The sequence below is a fragment of the Erpetoichthys calabaricus genome, chromosome 13 (assembly GCF_900747795.2).
Source record: "Erpetoichthys calabaricus chromosome 13, fErpCal1.3, whole genome shotgun sequence".
Lineage (NCBI taxonomy): Eukaryota > Metazoa > Chordata > Cladistia > Polypteriformes > Polypteridae > Erpetoichthys > Erpetoichthys calabaricus.
In genome coordinates, this window is record NC_041406.2 from 110,685,163 (window position 1) to 110,704,608 (window position 19,446).

Sequence of the window (19,446 nt, forward strand, 5' to 3'; positions counted from 1 at the left end):
AATGACATTAGTGCAGGTGATGCCATCAGGCTAAACAAACTGATTAAAAAGGCTGGTTCAATCTCAAAAGTGTTATGATGAGCTTTTGAGGTTGCTGGACAGAAGCTCTGCTGTGTGACTCATAGAGGTTCAAAGTGTGTGCCAGCATTGGGATTTGACTTGAACGTAAGTTCTGGATGCTCAGCCAGCAGAGGGACACATTCAAAAGAGAAACATGGAGAAGGCCAACAGAGCCAGGACATGTACAGATCAGTGATGTTAATCCTGCTTCACCCCATCCCAGACATAACCACACAACAGGCCACGCCAAGGCTTCTCAGTGTTTTATTTTATTTTTATTACAGGAGCCAAAAGTAAGATTTATTTTTTTCCTATGGTGTATCCATAATAAGGTTTATTCTCTAGGGGTGCCTTCCTACTAATTTGGAAAGCAGCTCCACCATCCTAGTAAAGGATTCACTGAATATGGAAATAAACACCACTATCAAGTACAGTATTTCAAACAGAATCCTCTTTATCTTAACATGTATTTCCAGGATACTGAAGTATCCAATAGAATTTCTTGATTTTTAATAACTTGAAATGTAAGAAACCACCAAATATATTAATGACAGCAATTAAAATAAAAGAGTTCATGTGCATTGTTCTTGTGTCAGTGAAACAGGACCTCAAAACCACCACAGGTCCAGTGGAGGGCACAGGTTTAAGAATTGGGTTAGCTACAGTACGTAGGGTGCTGATTCGTTTTAAGCCAACTGTCATGGTTCATGAGCTATGTTCTCTTTTTTGACTAGGGACACCTTTTTTATCATGGCCATTCAGATTTGCCAGTGGTGTGGGCAGCACAAGTTTAGCTGCAGTCATTTTTTATGACTTTCACTCCTACCACTAATGTAAATTCAGGTCCTGTGAAATGCTGACTTCTCAGTCAACTAAAACTAATCGGCTCAAGTTGCTCATTGAACGGATGCTCATGGTTCATAGCATCCTGAACTCAGGTAAACGCAGAAAATGGACAGATGAGCAGATGTCTGCAACATCACCTGTCCCCTGCCCGCCATGTCAGCTTGATGAAGAACTGGGCAGCAATTCAGTTTGTTCTCAGGACAGGTCTGCCCCAGAGACACATACTCCTTATACTCTATTACTTCAGAGTTACCCACACTTCATATTTACTAAAGTATAAACTTCCACAACTTCAGACTGATGAAATGCCGGTTTTAAAATAGCTAAGCAGAACTGGCATAAGTGAACAGATCCCATCACATCAGCCTCTCAAAATCTAATTATTTTTCCTTCACTCTCTAAATTTGTTTATTGCAACATTGTGTACAAAGAAGGAGCCAACCCTGAGCAAGGTACCAGACCATCAAAGGGCACACAAATACAGACTCACTCCTTCAAGGCCAGTTTCAAGAAGCCTATTGAACTTTCATCCAGGCATATGGGATGCTCGCATAAAAATTGGATTATAGGGAATGAGCTCCATACTGATAGTGAACAGGCCGGTAATCAAACCTAGGCCTATATAGCAAAGAGGCAGTTCTGCCAATGACTAAGCCATTATGTCTCTTGGATCTAAAGCTGAGCTAAAGAAACCAGTTATGATCACATCAAATTCATTGTGGTCTAATAGCAGATCTGTCTAAGGCAGAGACCCTCTACACCAATATAAGTTTTTCTTCCTGTGTCAGTGGAAAGACCACCTCTAACCACTTCATTGCATTTTTAAGGTACCTATCCTGATAGCATCAGGTGCCAACCAGGGACCAAGCTGACCACAGGTCACACTTACAGTTTAGCGATTAAGGGAGGAAAACTGGAGTACCTCAAACAAACCCATGCAGACATGGGGTGAAACTGCAAATTCCACACAAGTAGTGACCAGGCTGGGGTTTATGTCTAAGCCTCTGGAATGATGAGGAAATAGTCCTAACTATTGCACGGCCATGCTGCGTCCCTCATTATCGATACAATGAACATGGCAGGTCATCACTGCCCGATTCCAGCTGTCACAGTGTGTGTTCTCAGGGTGCTGCTGCCTCAAAGTCATAACCTACCCACTTCAGCTTGATAAATGTGAACCAGAGAGATGTGAGTCACTGGTCTCCAAGCAGATGTGTATTGAAAATAAAACCCATTCCTTTCCATGGAATTATAATTTGGGAAGTGAATCATTTTGTTGTCAGGGCACTTCTGCCTTGGGGAAGAGATACACAATACAATATGTCTTAAACGCTAGCTAAATTCAAGATAAACCATATAAACACAGAAGTAAAATTATCAGACTGGGTATTCTACTGTACATCTACACCATCTGACTCCAAACTTTGGAGATGTAAGAAGGATCGAAAGAGTAGCTGCCGACTCAAAACCTTAAAATCTACTTCCAAAGCCTGAAGAATGTAAGGCATACCTCATACTAAAAAATGAAGGGAGAGTAAAGTCACCTCACAGCCCTCTAAACCCAAACTCAACTTCCATCCTAATCTCTGTCTGTGTGGAGTCTGCCCAGTCTCCACATGTCCTTGTGGCTTTCTCTTGGCTTACCTGGTTTCTTGAGGGCAGGGTGACTGTTAACCACCCCTGTATGATCCCTTCTAGTTTCTTGCTTTGCCCCTAGTACTACCAGGATAGACTCTACAACCTTGTAAAGGAGAAAGTGAGCTTGAAAAATGAATGAACAATAGGATTAAGGCCATTATCCTTCTATAATCCACTTGTCCAGCTGAGGGTCATGGAGGTGACCATTCTGTCAAATGAACTTTGTCCTCTAAGCCTGATCTAAGATTTGCCCTCCGGTCAATGATTCAAGCTCCTTCAATAAAAGCATCTAAATACAGTAATACATTCTACAGCATCATCAGAATGGGCCTGCTTCAGTTGGATGCCTCTTTCCCAAGAGTGCATGTGACATTTTAATGCAATTTAAGGAATTATAGATGCAAGCAGGAAGGGTTGGGGGTAAGGGTCATAATAATGGAAAAAGAAAAAGGAGAGCCAGGAACTGTGAGGTGAAGAACAGAAGTGTGTTTGTGTGTGGCCATTACCACAAAGGCAGGGTGTTATGAGATGGACAGGTGGGTGGTATTAGATGAGACAATGGCAGATCTTATTCTCTTCATGTGTACCTCACGTTATGTCACTTAATATTTGACAAAGCCATTAGCTAAAAAGGAAGAATTCTAAAAAAACACGATCAGCATTATATTAAGCTTGGCATTTTTGCTAGATCCTTTGGCTCCTTCTTTCAGGACCACATGGCCCATCATTCCGCTCCAACTTGGTAATTCTTTATGGACTTAGTATTTTGTTCCTTTGTTTTTGAATTTGGGGAAAATATCACAATGAAATGGAGACGTCTTCAATTACAGTAATTTTTCACATCAATGAAAAATGGGCAATATCTATGAAAATGTGAGCTGGCTAGTGCCTCAGCTGCTTGCGAGCAAAAAACCCACCTGGATCTCAAGTGCCTGTCGGTATTTCTGCTTCTTTTGACTTGCTGTGTGCCGACTCACATTAAGGGCTCAAATCTGCAGTTGGGCTTCATTTGACCGCTGACCCCTCGACCAAATGTGTACATTCTAAGGCACTTCTGGAAATGTCCGGAGCGCTTCAGTTGTAGGCACCTTCATTTTCCCTAATCAAGTTTTAGCTTACAAATTCTAAAAATATTGTTTTTTTTTTGTTAAAATTGCTGTAAATAGTCAGTGCTTTGAAAGAAATATGTAGATATGTCCAAAAGATACAAAAAATTTGTTACAAGACAGATTCAGTATAAAAAGCATATATGTATAAAAAATATCTTTGGCTGACAAGAGTTCAATACCCTGAGGGTTATTTTTTTTTTTTTTACCACATTTTACGATCTGATGTCCACCCATATTATTGCAGTTCATCCCTTTCTATTGGTTAAAGTTCAGCTTTGACCAAAAAAATTACAGAAAACACAGAACTCTTCCTGTAAAAATCACATGACTGCCATACTCAGGAAGAGTGCCACAGACATAATCAAAAATTGCAGCAAAAAAAAAAACAAATAATTAGCAGTCCTCCGAAATATCAGGAGGAGATTTCTTTCTTCCACATATGAAAGATTCAGTGGGGCAAACCAAAAAGCTGGTAGAGCTGTAGTCCCATGAAGTCAGTGGATAAGCCATTTGCTCACTGGCTTTTCTGGAGCCAGTCCCAGCTTTCATCACTGTCTTTCCTGTTCTTCTCCGCCTCGATGATCTCCTTGTATCTTCGGCGAAAGAAGCCCATCTACGAAGGCAGGGGAATAGAAAGGGAGACACAGAGAGAGACATTAGCAAACTTTGCACCTTTTTCACTCGCTTGTAACACACACACCCCGCATACTCAGCGAAAATGGGAGAGCAGCAGATGACATGCAGAAAAGCAATGCCCGGCAGGCATAACCATGGAAACAGCAGCCTCTAAACACCGAGAGCTGTTTCACATTAGGAGAGTTGTTTTTTCTCAAAAACTGGAACTGCTGAAGGGGACAGTGAGAAGAAGCAAGAAGCACATTTAGGGCAAACTCTGTTTTGTGCTCGTAACATTCTTAATATTTTTTAATTCACCAGATGGACAGCTTGTCCAGAGGACCATAGGTAGCAATGCCAGAAGCCCAGGCTCATCCAGGCTGAGTTATGTCAAGATAATACATACAATTTTACTTAATGATAAATCCTACAGTTTTAGATTATCAAAAAATGTAATCATTTTCACACCCAAAGGCCACTTTTTATGGTCACAAGAAGCTAATAGAAAGAAACACATAGGAGGAACCCATCCTGGATAGTGAGCTGGTTCATTACACTACCCTTGTGGAAAAACAAAGTATGTATGTATGTATGTATGTATGTATGTATGTATGTATGTATGTATGTATGTATGAATCTATCTATCTATCTATCTATCTATCTATCTATCTATCTATCTATCTATCTATCTATCTATCTATCTATCTATCTATCTATCTATCTATCTATCTATCTATCTATATTCATTAACAAATAGCACCGGATCATCTGTTCATGGCCAACAAGGGTTCAGTTTTGTATCTTAAGGGGTATAAGGAGCTGGCCCAAGTGAATTCAACTACTGGAACATGTTTGTTCCTGTTGTAATATTTTATTGTGTAAAATGTGTTATTATTTTGGCATGTGATTTATTTTAACATAATTCTGGTGACTTTTTTATAACCACTGTGAATTAGAATGTTGTTTTGTCACTATATTGTTCATAGCAATGACCCCTTTTGTTAGTTACACTGTACTGACAGTTCATGACCTGTGATGTCATTGCATCTCGCTTATAAAAGAGGAGGGTGCACGTACAGTGTATATAAAACTATTTGCCCAATTAGAAATTTTCACATTTAGTAATTATACAACAATGAATCACAATGAATTTAATTTGACTTTTTGATACTGATCAGTAGAAAAAGACTCAAAGTGAAAATCTCTGCAAAGTGATCCAAATTTAATAAATATAAAACACAAAATAATTGATCACCCCTACAGGTCAGTATTTAGTAGCTGCACCTTTGTCAGCCATGTCAGCCTTGAGTCTGTGTGCACAGGTCTCTGTCATTGTGCTTTTCCTGATTCTTCTTTGCAAAACTGTTCAAGCTCTGTCAGGTTGTAAGGGGATTGTGGGTGAACAGTCTTTTTTAACTCCAGCCACAAACTCTTATTTGGATTGAGATCTGGACTCTGACTTGGCCACTCCAGGACATTAGCATTGCTGTTTTTAAGCTATTCCCAGCTAACTTTGGCTTTATGCTTAATCTCATGAATACTTTATATTTCTCAATATACTGTACATGTTTTTTGTGGACTATATGAGGTTTTCTTCCATGATTACTATGTATTTTGCTACATTCCCTTTACCCTGTACCTTCACAAGTCCCCACATCACGATGCTGTCACCACCTTCCTTCACGGTGAACTTTGGCTTATACCAAATCTGACATTTAGTGTGATGGCCAAAGCATTTCATTTTGGTTTTATCTGAATTTAGAACTGACTCTGACATCAGAGTCTCCAATGTGCCATCTGGCAAACTCTAGCCAAGATGTCATGTGCCTTTTTACTTTTTTCTTTTTTTAACAGTGGCTTTCTGTTTACTGCTCTTCCATAAAGATATGACGGGTGAAGCACCTGAGCAACACTTGTATGCACAATCTCGCCAATCTCAGCCTTTGTAACTTGTGACTTGAACTAATCCTGTGACTTCTAAAAACCAGCTGGCTGCACTAGTGATGATTTAGGTGTGTCGTATGGATAAATCAATTATTTTGTGGTTTACATTTGTACTTCATTTAGACCACTTTGCAGAGATATGTGTTCATTTTGACATTAAAGGCTATTTTCTGTTGATCAGTGTCAAAAAAGCCAACTTAAACCCATTAAGACACAATTTTGCATAAGAATAAAAGGTAAAAACTTTTAAGGAGTGAATACATTTTACTGGCACAGAACCTTAGTCCCCAAACTGCAATAAAATATGGAAGACTTTTCAAAATAAAACTAACAAATGAATCCCTAGAAAAATAATTCCTTCTGAGTTTTGAACTTGGCTATTAATTTTTATTTCAGTGTATAAATCCTACATTCTCTTGTCATTTACTAAGTAATTAGTTGCATCTCTGCTGCTTGCATTTAACTCTTCAGATCAACACACTACAACCACAGAATTCATTTTTTAAAGTGCGCTTATACAGTACCAGCTGTCCCCTGCAGCTCTGCCCGCATAGTCGTGAAACAGGACAAACTTTAAAAATAATAAACAAACAGGTATCATTAGCTAAATGGAGGCAAGGTACACTCCAAAACGTGGCCAGAGGTAGACCAATTCGAATAGAGGCTGGCGCATGAATGAGGAGCGCCCCGCTCATGACGTCACGCTGTAGCGGGGCTACATAGTAATAGTGTTGTCAATGTTGGTATTGTGTGCGTTTTATTTCCATCGTCCCATTTGCTGTTTAATGTGTGCATCAGTGACTGTCGTCCCCATAAATAAAAGGGGAGACGGATGATGGAGGGAGACCACAGCCCCTTAATTATGGAAGGCACCTGTGTATAATAATCAATTACATCCGGCACAGGACTATATAAACAATCAGGAGGGAACAGAAGAGAGGAGAGGAGAGAGAAGGAGACTTTCATTTTCATAACCACGAACCATCTGTACCTGCTGTATTTCACATCGCGCATTTGCATCCAGTTTGTTTTTCATTCCGCCGGACTTACTCCAATACCCTCATCACGAGAGACCCCGAGGTCGGACTTCATCATCCACCAAACACTCCACATATCGGTTAACCAGTCATCTGCATTCAGGACAATTGTTACTCGGACTCAAGTTCACGACCATTCATTTCCGTATCTCATTCATTTTTGTTATTTGTATTGTTTGTTATATGTTACAAGGGCAAGAGAGGGTTTATTGTGTGTATATATATACTGTATATAGTGTTGTCACCTGGTTGTTGTTTTGGTGGACGGATATATACATTTATTTATTTTGCTATTTTTCTTGTTGTTTCATCTATATATATAAAATCCCTATGTGCGTCCAGGTGTCTGTGTGTAGGTGTCTTCTGATGAAGTGCGCATGCGCGGGGCACGGTGCGATGTGCGATATTACTGTCAGAGAAAGTTAGAGGCATTTTACGGAAATACAAACCAGTATTACTGCGAGAGGAAATTAAAGGTACACAATACAGTGATGCATATTACAGCCACATACAAGCCAGTATTACTGTCAGAGGAGATTAAAGGCATATTACCGACGCGCACGCCTGTATTGCCGTCAGAGAAAATTAAATATATATATATATACAGTATATATTAAAACTTACAAGAGACTTTACAAGCACTGTTATATAGTTCATTTGTCATGTGTATTTCAACCATTGGAGGACAGGCTTGTCCAGAGTCACAGGCAAAAACTCAGATATCAGTCTATGAGTTTAAGGTGAACTGCCTCAGCCAATGGACTACAAGATCCCATCAAAGCATTAAAAACAACAAGTAAAGGACTCTGAAAATTGCAATTCACTAAGTGCTATTTTTAATTGTAATTGTGTGATGCCACAGTGGACTGGTTTCTTATCCAGTGTAGATGCTCCATCCTACCTCATGCTTGAGACTTACAGACTACAGCACAAAGCAAACCTGCATTACATCGAAAAGGTTTGGAAAAATAAGAGTGTCAAGTAATTATTGAATGTTGTGTATCAGTTATATAGCCTTTTATTACTATAACGAGAATATTTTGTATGTTTTAGCATTTAATTAATAATATGTTCTTTACTTATATGTATTAAACCTATGTTGTAAATCTGTGCCATGGATACTGCATACTTGTAGAGTAGATGTATTTTAAAGCCTGGATCTAATGTCAGTGTTTAAGGGGACTTGTCTGTTTATTAGACTAACAAATTAATGAAAAATCAAACGTCCTGTGGTGGGCTTGCACCCTGCCCGGGATTTGTTCCTTCCTTGCACCCTGTGCTGGCTGAGATTGGCTCCAGCAGACCCCCGTGACCCTGTGTTAGGATATAGCGGGTTGGATAATGGATGGATGGATGGATGGATGGATGGATGAATAATCAAACACATAAAAGTCTCCAGGATCATGCACACAATAAATTAATAGTAAACTGAAGTACAGTAGATGCAAGCTGATTAAATATAGACCATAGACCTCAGCAGGTGCCAGAATTTTTCTAAGCACTTTTTTATCCTTCTTATTTATGGTTATTTGTGGCTGCAAGAGCTGAACTGCAGTCTGAGTATCTGTCTTCACCTAATGGTCAGTTTTCAGCTTTGCCCAGTGACTGTGGAAAAAAGTAACAATCTGGAAAGGCTCACTGACCAGATGGACCTGACAATGAATACCCCCAATTTGTTCAACTGCCTGGGAACACATGGACTTCTAAAAGACTTTAATGTGCCCCTAAATGATGGTGCTGTCGCTTTCGTTTTTCATCAGTAAACTAAACATGGGAGGTTCACTTTATCTGATTTCCCATGAACTTACAGCCACTTTGATTACATTTCTCTTACACGCACTACAGTAAATCCTTCACAAACTAAACTTAGGTCAAAGGATGATTTTTTTTTTTTAATAGATCTACATCAAGTGTCATGCCTCGCTCCAGTTTAAAGAATTGTCCTTATAGGAGGAAAAGGAATTTCTGGCATGAAAATTCTGGTATGGCCATGCGGACCTGGGAGAGAGAGACACATTCATAATAGGCAGAGCCATTCAGAGGAGCTGTGAAGAGGATGTGTGCCTGAGTGTGTGTGACTGAGTTAGTGAGAGAGATGATCAAACTCTTAAAAAGCAGAACAAATAAAATCTGCTCTGCTGCTTAAATCTGCTGGCCTGTGTTGTGTGGCTACCAGTGAGACTTGGGAAGGATCCTAGATTAGCTTGGCTCAGCTCATGGATTTGGGGAAAGAGAGTTCAGAAGGACTTGCCTCTGCCCCCAAGTGAGTGATGTGAAGCAGAGCCAGTGGTACAGTATGAATGGGGCTGCATGGGAGGTGCCGTGGAAAATCAGGGTGACATTGGCAGTGTTGGTGGGGGAGTGATAATGTGTTTCACATTGCATTAGCCTGCCACAACCAGTGATGATAAAATGTCAACTGAATAATGGCATCAAAAAAATAATCACTCATGATGAAGATCTATCAGCATATCTCTATTTAGTACAAACTCTAAAGCACAGTATTGCAAATATCTCAACATCAAATATTCAACAGCAAAAGTTGATACGTAAATGAATATTCCAAAGTTTCCAATTCTTGTTCAGTAGGTGCTAAATTTTATGGCATGTGTAACGGACAGCCGGCAGCTCAACCTGGTTGGGACGCCCAGAGAATGAAAGAATAGGGGAAGGCAGCTACTTTTGGACACTGTCTCCCCCAAGATGCTAGATGACAGCCTCTGTACAACATAGAGGTGCCCTGGATTCCCACAGGGGACCATGGGATATGGAGTTTGGCATCACAGCCCTGCTGGATACTGTAGGCACTGCCAGGGGACACTGAGAGAGGACCTTGGGACTCATACTTTTTGCATAGCCTGGAAGTACTATCCAGTCATGGGGACAGAAGCCCAGACGTACTTCCGGGCTAATGGAAGTTTTCCATCTGACCCGGAAGTGCTGGCAAGTCACATGGATGGAAAAACAGAAGCATTTCCAGACAATATATAAAGGACTGCAAAACACCCAGCAGGCGAGCAAGAGTCAAGAGGAAGTAGACAACGCTTGCTTGGAGGTGTGGAGGAGAAGAGAAAGAGAAAATTGTGATTATTATTGTGCTGATTTTAATACTTGCTTGTGTTATTGTGGCTGTGGTGCTTGGAGGGCACTGCTATAAGAAGAAAGGAATTGAGCGCTTTGAGTAGTGAGAGAAAAGAGCTATATAAATGCAAAGAATTATTATTATTATTATTATTATTATTAAAGAATACTTCTTAGTGCTTTTACCTGGTGTCCTGCGTGTCTATCTGCTGGGTTTAACGGGCAACAGTGATTCCTAGCATCCACACATGTCAGTAATCAACAGGATTACATGATAATGAGGACAACAAGTCCAAAACAGCAATATGTGTAACTCACACACTCCTTAAAAAATATCAACCGATTGATCCAAACCCCAAGGCCGAACTAATAAGCCCACACAAGTATACAAAAGCAGATGAATGCCTAGCGTAAGGCATACGAGGTCCAAGGGCCTACCCATGCAACCCAGAAACAGGCTAGTGGTGCCAGGAAAAGAAAAGTTCACATTCTAAAAAAAAAAATATATATATATATATATATATAGTTTTCTACACAAGAAACTGCTTTGAGCATATCATGAAAATTGGAAAAATTTGATTCTGAAGACTAAGTAGACATTATAACAATACATTAAATCGTTGATAAGAGCTTAGTACTTTTTAAATTTTTGAACAACAACGCCATCTGGAGGGAAATGGTTTTTAAAAATGTTCATTACAGTGACCCACAGAAGCTACTTTGAACAAGTATGAAATAGCTTGTTGCACTATATGGATGGTCTAGCTTGTACATATTTTATGAAATGTTTGTGAGAGACAGTGTCCAATAAAAAGCCTGCTTTTCAACTCTATACCCAGATGTGAACAAATTTGGGTGATATGAGGAATACTTAGTTAAAAAGTGCTATGCCAGGCAGCATGCTGGTACAGTGGTTAGCACTGCTGCCTGACAGCTCCAGATGCTGACTCTGAATCCCATACTCTGTGTGAAGTCAACACAATCTTCTTGTGCCTGTGCAGACTTTTTTCTTCCCTGGGGACTCTGGTTTTTACTCTACCATCGCAAAGGTTTGCATCTTTGGTTGACTGGCAATTCTAATATGATCCCAAGTAAGTGTGTATCAGGTCACCCTTCAATGAACCAGTCTATGGTTCACAGTTGGTACCTGATTTGTGTCTGAAGCTGCTAGGATAGGCTCCTGCTTCCATGACCCCATATTGGATAAAAAGTATGCAGATGTGTATACGGGTTCTCTACTGGTGTCAACAAACAGTCTTGACCCCAGGCCTTCATTTTATTTTGAAAATGTCATATCATCAGTAGAAAGGTATACATTGAATAACATGATCATCATTTTTTTCTTAGCACTTATTTTACCTAACCTACTTCACAGTTCCCTTGAGGCATATGGGGTGGACGTTTGTGGGGTGGAATTGAAAAAGTGCCCTATAGTTTAAGAAATAAATGGCATTTTACTCATGAACCAGCAGTGATGGTTGCCAATAGACGATGAAACCAAAGTGCATCTTAAAAAAATGCTACAAATACATTCTAGGGGCCTCTTGGGTCTACCTAGATGGTTCCTAATCTGTTACACCACTGTGCTCTTGGTCACTTCTCTTTTTCTTATCCTTGTCAAATCAGACAACATCACCTCCCATCACTTAGCTGCTGTCCTTCTGACTTTAGGCTTTGCATCTTTGCCCCTTCAACTGCTCTCTTGTGGGGTCACTCAGTTCTTCAGAATCCCACCCTATAGGTTAGGTTTGACATCTGTGTGTGATAATGCCGCCTTTCTAGTGACTCAAGCTGGCACAAGCCCAACCTTCAAAACTCATTTAAGAAGGGAGGAAGGTACCCAGGAAATGCCATCTAAAGCCTGCGTGACTGCGTCTTAAGTGTGGCCCCTTGGCATTCCACTTGAGTGTCCTGCTGAAGACATTACGTTGATCTTATCCAGCACGTTTTCCTTTCATATCATTGAGAAAGTGTGTGGAATAGAAAATGTGTTTCAGGGCCATATAGTCGTCCCTAGTTTTCTACATTGGCTTTTAAAGTGTTTTTTCTTTCAACAGTTCCATTTCTAATTACTGTTACACCACTTTCTGCTCCCAGAAGGAGGGCTGTCACCACCACATCATTTCCAAATGGATAGATACAATCACTGGGCTATACCAAGTTCACAAAAGTAAGAAACATTTTTGGCTTGGAGGAATCTATTTGGCTTGGTGTGAAAGATATTCTCTCTGGGGTCAGTGTCTCACATGGGAGTATTCAAATGTAGAGGAGGTGCAAGGGAAGGGTTGGTGGGGGAGGTGGGCAGATACATTAAAAGGAATTTTGCTTACTTTAGGCTCTACTTTGTTTTTTCAACCTGTGGTTGCAATATTTTCAAATCTATTTTCATGACCTTTGTCGACATTAACAGATTTCGTATGTTTTGAAAAATTTGGACCAGGACACTGAAAGGTATTTCACATATTGAGGAGCTGAACGTTCTCAGCACTCCAGCAGAGGGCAGCAATGACACTTACATTCTGTTTTTACTTTGCCAGCCACATTTTTTTAACGTTATGAGATGTTTGGCTGTTTACTTTGCAGTTTCTTTTTCTTTTCTTTCCTTTAGAACAAAGTAAGCCTTCTGGCAGAGAAAACCAAACTGTTTAATTTCTATCTCTGCCAGACACTGTAAAACTAAGCCTTGTCCAGTACGTGCTATCAGCACTATAAAAATGTTTCAGGTTTGCAAGCGTCACAACAGATGACTTACCTTCCACAGCAAGACAGCAAGTAACAGGAAAATGAGTATTCCCACTAAAAGACTGATTGCAATTATCCAGCCAACCACATAGCCACGTGGCTCCTGATTGTGCAGGGCTTCAAAAACCACCTGAAAGACAAAAATACATTCATAGCATAAGTCACAAAGGATGGTACCTGCAATTGGGCTTGGCACCAATCCAGAGGTGACAGGACGGATCACTGGCAGTCTGCAAGAGCAGCTGCAGCACAGATAGCTTATCAAAGTCATTTAGCTATTATTAAACCAAGCCAGTCTGGCAGCCACAATAGCGGGCTCTGTTTCTGACACAGCGGGTATTTTTAACACCAAGAAGCAAATGGAAAATTATTACCTTCACTGCCAAAGTAGAGCTCCGTTTAGATCCAATTAAGACATTAACTTTCACTTGTGCTTAAACGCAGGCCTCTCACCTCATTAATAACTGGCATCTCTGGTGCTATGAAAGTGGGCAGCAGACAGAAGGGCCATAGCAAACGAGTAGTGTGGAGTGATGGCAGACTGACTTGTGTGTCTTTGAACTGCAGTTCATCTGGGCAAGTTACTTAAGGTTTGTCTCATTTATTCAATTTCAAAACAAGGATGCTAACATGATGTAGACCCCAAACACCATACAGCCTGTGCAGGTCAGTGTTCATCAGCTCTCTTTGCTTAATGCGTCAACAAGTATTTCAAAGCTTTCCTCGAAAATAGGCAAGTTATTGTTTTGCATTAAGGTGCACAAATGTTCCAAAATTCAATCTGAAATGAATTGAATTACTCTTAAAAATACTTAGTTCAGCATATTTAAGATTACACTTTTGGCTGGATTAAGACTGCACAGGCCCTTGGGTGTCAGTGTTTAAAATGCCACCTTTACCTCACTTCACTTCACTACCCCACTAGACACACACATCTACTAACGCATTATGAACATCACATATGCAAACATTAAATCAGGTACAGGGACTGAAGTAGTAAAAAAAACTGAAAACTTTGTATCCTTTTTTGTTTATTAGTGTATTAAAAATGAATTGATGAGTGCGTCACATTCATACAAATCTTTTTTTTTTTTGCATTAAGTGTAACACTCTGTTACATATCACCTTTTTGACACTAAGTAACCCAGTCCAGTAACACTTTACATTAAGTGTCCATAATTACACTGTAACTACTATGTAATTACCTGTATAAGTACAGTGTAACTATAAGTTATTATATATTATAACGCTATAGTTAATTACTCAGTTGCCATTGTTATTCCGCAGTTTATATAATTACAATAAAACAATTTATCACTGATCCAAAAACAAGTGTACTTACATAGTTACATTGTATCTGTACTTTCAAAATGTAATAAAAACATCAGGGTATGTTCAGTAACTACAAATATATAACAGATGGTCTAGGCAATTTTAATGGAGAATTGCAGTGATAACTGCATAGGTTTTCGATGATATTTCAAGATCTTTTTTAAATGGTGACAACACCTTTGCAAAATGGTTAACGCTTTTGCCTCACAGATCCATTATCCTGAGATGGAATTCTGTTTGGAGATATGTGTAAAATTTGTACGTTCTACCCATGTTTCCCTATGTCTTCTTCATGGGTTTTACTGTCACATCCCAGGGACATGTAGGTTGGGTTACGTGGCCATATGTGTGAGAGTGTGACTGCTGGTATGTCTGTCAGTTGGCCTTGCAATGGGATGGCTCCCCATCCTGGGCCGTTTCCTGCCTTGTGCCCGGTGATGCTTGGAATGGCTCTGCGGCCCTGTGTACCTTGATTGAATGATGCAAGTTTGGCAGTGTTATGTTAGGGATGGGTATAATAATAGCCCAAAAAATTAAACAATAAATAGTGTAATACAACTACAAGAATGTGACAAATGCTTGTCTAGGCAAAACATGTCAAGGAGGAGCCCCTCTAGATTTTTGGGAAAAAGTGTTAACCATTTTGCAAAGGTGTTTTCACCATTTAAAAAAGATCTTGAAATATCATCAAAAACCTATGCAGTTATCACTGCAATTCTCCACTAAAATTGTCTAGACCATGGAACATCTGTTACATAGTTGTAGTTACATACCCTAATGTTTTTATTACATTTTGAAAGTACAGATACAATGTAACTATGTAAGTACACTTGTTTTTGGATCAGTGATAAATTGTTACATTGTAATTATATAAACTGTGGAATAACACTGACAACTGAGTAATTAACTATAGCGTTACTTTGTATTACACAGTAAATTCGGAGTAATAACTCATAGTTACACTGTACTTATACAGGTAATTACATAGTAGTTACAGTGTAATTATGGACACTTAATGTAAAGTTTAACCAGACTGGGTTACGTAGTGTCAAAAAGGTGATATATAAAAGAGTGTTTTGGATTTGCATATTGGCATCGCATAAATTAAAAAATACATTTGCTTTATTGTGGCATTGTATGGTGCACATTATTTTCTGCATTGACCACACTGTCCCCCACATTGCTGTTCACATCTATGTCGGTGTTGCAGGAATCGGAGAGTTCATTGCTGCTAGAAGCAAATGATATTAGCCTTCTCCTGACCTGAATATACAGTATACAGTATATACAGTGCCAGTGCTAGGTTATTTTGCGCCCTAGGCCAAGCTTATTAATATGCCAAGCTACTGTCTGGTAGCTAACCTGTGCAGCTGGATCCCCCCAACCCTGCTCTGTGCCCAAGGTGAACGCCTAATTCACCTTAATGGTGGTGCCGGCCCTGAGTATGTAAGGTCATTCTCATTAGTGTTAAGTGCTGTATTTATGGCCTATTTAAAGTACTTGTTCAAATCATCATTTTGGTTTATTTTTTTGAAATGTCACTAAAATTGTTTGTTTTGTTTCTATTCCTTTCAAAAATGATTTTCTTTTTGCTGCATCAGTGGCCTCTTGTTCTGAATGTCCATCAGTTTGGATCTCATAAAATTGACCTATTAGACACCTGCTCTGACTGTTCTCCCCTTATATTAACCAATGAGAACTCATATTATTCTTTTATAAGCTTTTTATTTAGATTTGATTGGAAAGGTTTATAAAGTTGGGTAGGAATGACTACTGGATAGTGGGTTGCTATGAGTGTTTGTATAGGCAAAAATATGGACTTTTCCTGTTATTAGGCATTTTTTTTTCACATATGCTGTGGCCCTTTGTGAGCAGAGCCCCATGGTGCACACCCAAGTCACCCCAGGGCCATCTTAATGCATGGGCACGCTGGGTAGTTGCCGGGGGGCCCCATGCTAATGTATGTATGTTGTGACTTGCTGAGTGGTTGTGTAGGTAGGGGCCCCAGTGCACTGCTTTGTCTGGGGCCTATAATGCTGTTAAGTCGGCCCTGAGTCACCCTGATGAAAGTCTTGCAGAGCCAGGCATATAATATATAGAAAATAAACATTCTCATCTTCAAATTAAAGGCATGCAAAGCGGCTGTCACCAACAAGAAAACTAACATGTTACTGCTGTCATGACCACAGTGAGCTCCACCAGCTGCACCATGCCTGAAGTGGAAAAAAATCAGTCAGATCTCAGGCAATGAAGCGGATCGCTCATCACTGGCAGTGTGCACATCTATGCTCTCTGATTTCGATCTGCAAATGGCATTTGTAATCAGAGATGCTTTATTATGTGGCATTATGCCACAGCAGTTCTGACGATTGTCAGCCTCATCTTGGCATCACAGATTAATAGAATGAAACTGCTTGTGGTTAATAAACTTATCTTCATTCTCGCTAGGTGTCCTTATTGCAATATGGAATATCACATTAGGAAACCACACACTGGTGCAAGTTGTGTTTTTATGTTGATCCATACACTCATACCATAAGGAAACTGATTGTACAGATACAGCCCAATTTTGAACAAATTGTTTTTCTAATGCTGGGGCAAGATGAGTACATGGTTCTAAGAAATTGGCTCTTGGATGCCTAAATCATCTCATAAGTCAGTCATCATCATGGGCGAAAAAAGTCCCTAAAAGCGCATTCGCTTTATATACGACCACTTATGGACTCTACAAGGAGTGTCAAACAAGCTGTGTTGTGCCAAACCATTAGGCTACAAATAGGCTGTAAGGCAAGAGATTTACAGCTGTCATTTGCAGGGAGTATATCACATATGTGTTTTTACTTATTGTAATTTTTCAAAAAAATTGATTGCTTTGGTTTCTAATACTTAGAAGTAACATCAAGTAGCCAATATAATCTGACAAAAAACAAAAAAAGTACTTCAGTGAAAATACACAGCATTGGTCCTCTTTAAAGGGAACTACAATAGAGTCTATACATCATATCAATTTGAAGTTTAATATATTTGTCACGTCAGCACACATTGTAATAACGCCTCAGTGGTATGAATAATTATACGTGTGAATCATTATTTAATGGGTTTGGCTTCATTTTGTGGTTGATCAATGATGTTGTCATTTCCCAATTTCTTCGAAATGTTGCATGAGGATAAAAGGATTCTTTGGATAAAAGCATCTTCCAAGCAAATACATGTAAATGTAACAGAGTCTACCACTCTTCTGAATTAATGTACAGGTATTGTTTTAAATATGGCATAAGAACAATGAATACTTTGAAGGAAAAAAAATCTGGCAGCACTTTGATCACTCGAAAACCATTTTGACATTTTTTTGGATACCTGTAATACAATTTGAAAATGTTGTGATAAAAATGTTTAAGGGAATGCATTCCTTATTCAGTATCCTTGTCTCCACATTTTCTGGGGCCAAAGCATTTAATTCTCTGATCCCACAGGGATGGCTTTCTCTTTTTCATCCTCATATAAATGCTGCCCTCCTGTCTTGATTTCTTCTTTCCCTTGTCTCTTCCTGTTAACAATACATATACCATAAGCTTAGACACACTTGCACTCACTCGTTATGCTTGTGCCTTTCACAGACCATTGGGACCATCTACTTATGAAGCACGAGGCCAGTTTTCATCTTAAGGGACTACTTTTAATCTCTAGAAAGTGCTCTCATTTAATTTCCAGTTCACTCCATTGTGACCTGCACATCTGTTTCTCAGATTTTAATGTCAAGGAAAGTATGGGAAGTTCAAAATTGAAAAAAACCAATCACTTAATCAATCTTCATTTTATATAGTGCCTTATGTAGTAAAGTGCCATACAAAGCAAATTAACTTTAATCAATCCAACCATTCAGTTTCAAAAATACTTCTGGCCAGGTTTGCAGGATGGAATGAATTAAGCAGTACATCACATATTGATAAGAACAGATGTACAGATTCAAATCAGTGGGATAGGACGTCAAGGAGGAGAGAATAAAATAGCAAGAAATAGTGAGCATCGCAGGAGAAATGTAAGGATGTAATTTCAAAGAATGGAATAGAAAAGGTATGCATCTTCACATTGAATATGTATGCCAAGGTAATAGAAGTTTGGTAGAATAATAAGTGTTAAATGGTGCGACTCAAACCACCTACACCTGAACACCAGCAAAACCAAAGAGCTGGTGGTGGATTTTAGGAGGCCCAGACCCCTCATAGACCCAGTGATCATCAAAGGTGACTGTGTGCAGATGGTGCAGACCTATAAATATCTGGGAGTGCAGCTGGATGATAAATTAGACTGGACTGCCAATACTGATGCGCTGTGCAAGAAAGGACAGAGCCGGTTATACTACCTTAGAAGGCTGGCGTCCTTCAACATCTGCAATAAGATGCTGCAGATGTTCTATCAGACAGTTGTGGCGAGCGCCTTCTTCTACGCAGTGGTGTGCTGGGGAGGCAGCATTAAGAGGAAAGACGCCTCACGTCTGGACAAACTGGTGAGGAAGGCAGGCTCTATTGTTGGCATGGAGCTGGACAGTTTAACATCTGTGGCAGAGCGAAGGGTGCTCAGCAGGCTCCTATCAATTATGGAGAATCCACTGCATCCACTTAATAGTATCATCTCCAGACAGAAGAGCAGCTTCAGCGACAGACTGCTGTCACTGTCCTGCTCCACTGACAGATTGAGGAGATCGTTTCTCCCCCAAACTATGCGACTCTTTAATTCCACCCGGGGGGGTAAACGTTAATATTTAACATTATACATAGTTATTGTCTGTTTTTCACCTGCATTATTATCATTCTTTAATTTAATATTATTTATTGTATCAGTATGCTGCTGCTGAAGAATGTGAATTTCCCATTGGGATTAATAAAGTATCTATCTATCTATCTATCTATCTATCTATCTATCTATCTATCTATCTATCTATCTATCTATCTATCTATCTATCTATCTATCTAAGTGATAGCATTTTCAAGCAATCCATGTTTATTTTTTACTATCCGTCCCCTGTGGCTCCACCCATGTAG

General features: G+C 39.5%; 1 protein-coding gene across 2 annotated transcripts in view; it reads right to left on the bottom strand.

Annotated features, from left to right (window-relative positions):
- Window positions 1–306: 306 nt before the first annotated feature.
- itga9 (integrin, alpha 9) overlaps window positions 307–19,446 on the bottom strand; it is a 340,968-nt gene continuing 321,828 nt past the window's right edge. The window contains exons 27-29 of one of the 2 annotated variants that reach the window (XR_003718143.2): window positions 13,083–13,202; window positions 2,585–4,266; window positions 307–2,545 (exon numbers count right to left, since the gene is read on the bottom strand). Coding sequence is in view for 1 of the 2 variants with exons in the window: in XM_028817449.2 (XP_028673282.1) it covers window positions 4,168–4,266; window positions 13,083–13,202 (219 nt within the window). In the remaining variant the exon portion in view is untranslated. Of the gene's footprint in view, window positions 4,267–13,082; window positions 13,203–19,446 lie in introns of both variants that reach the window. The other variant, XM_028817449.2, reaches the window with a different exon arrangement.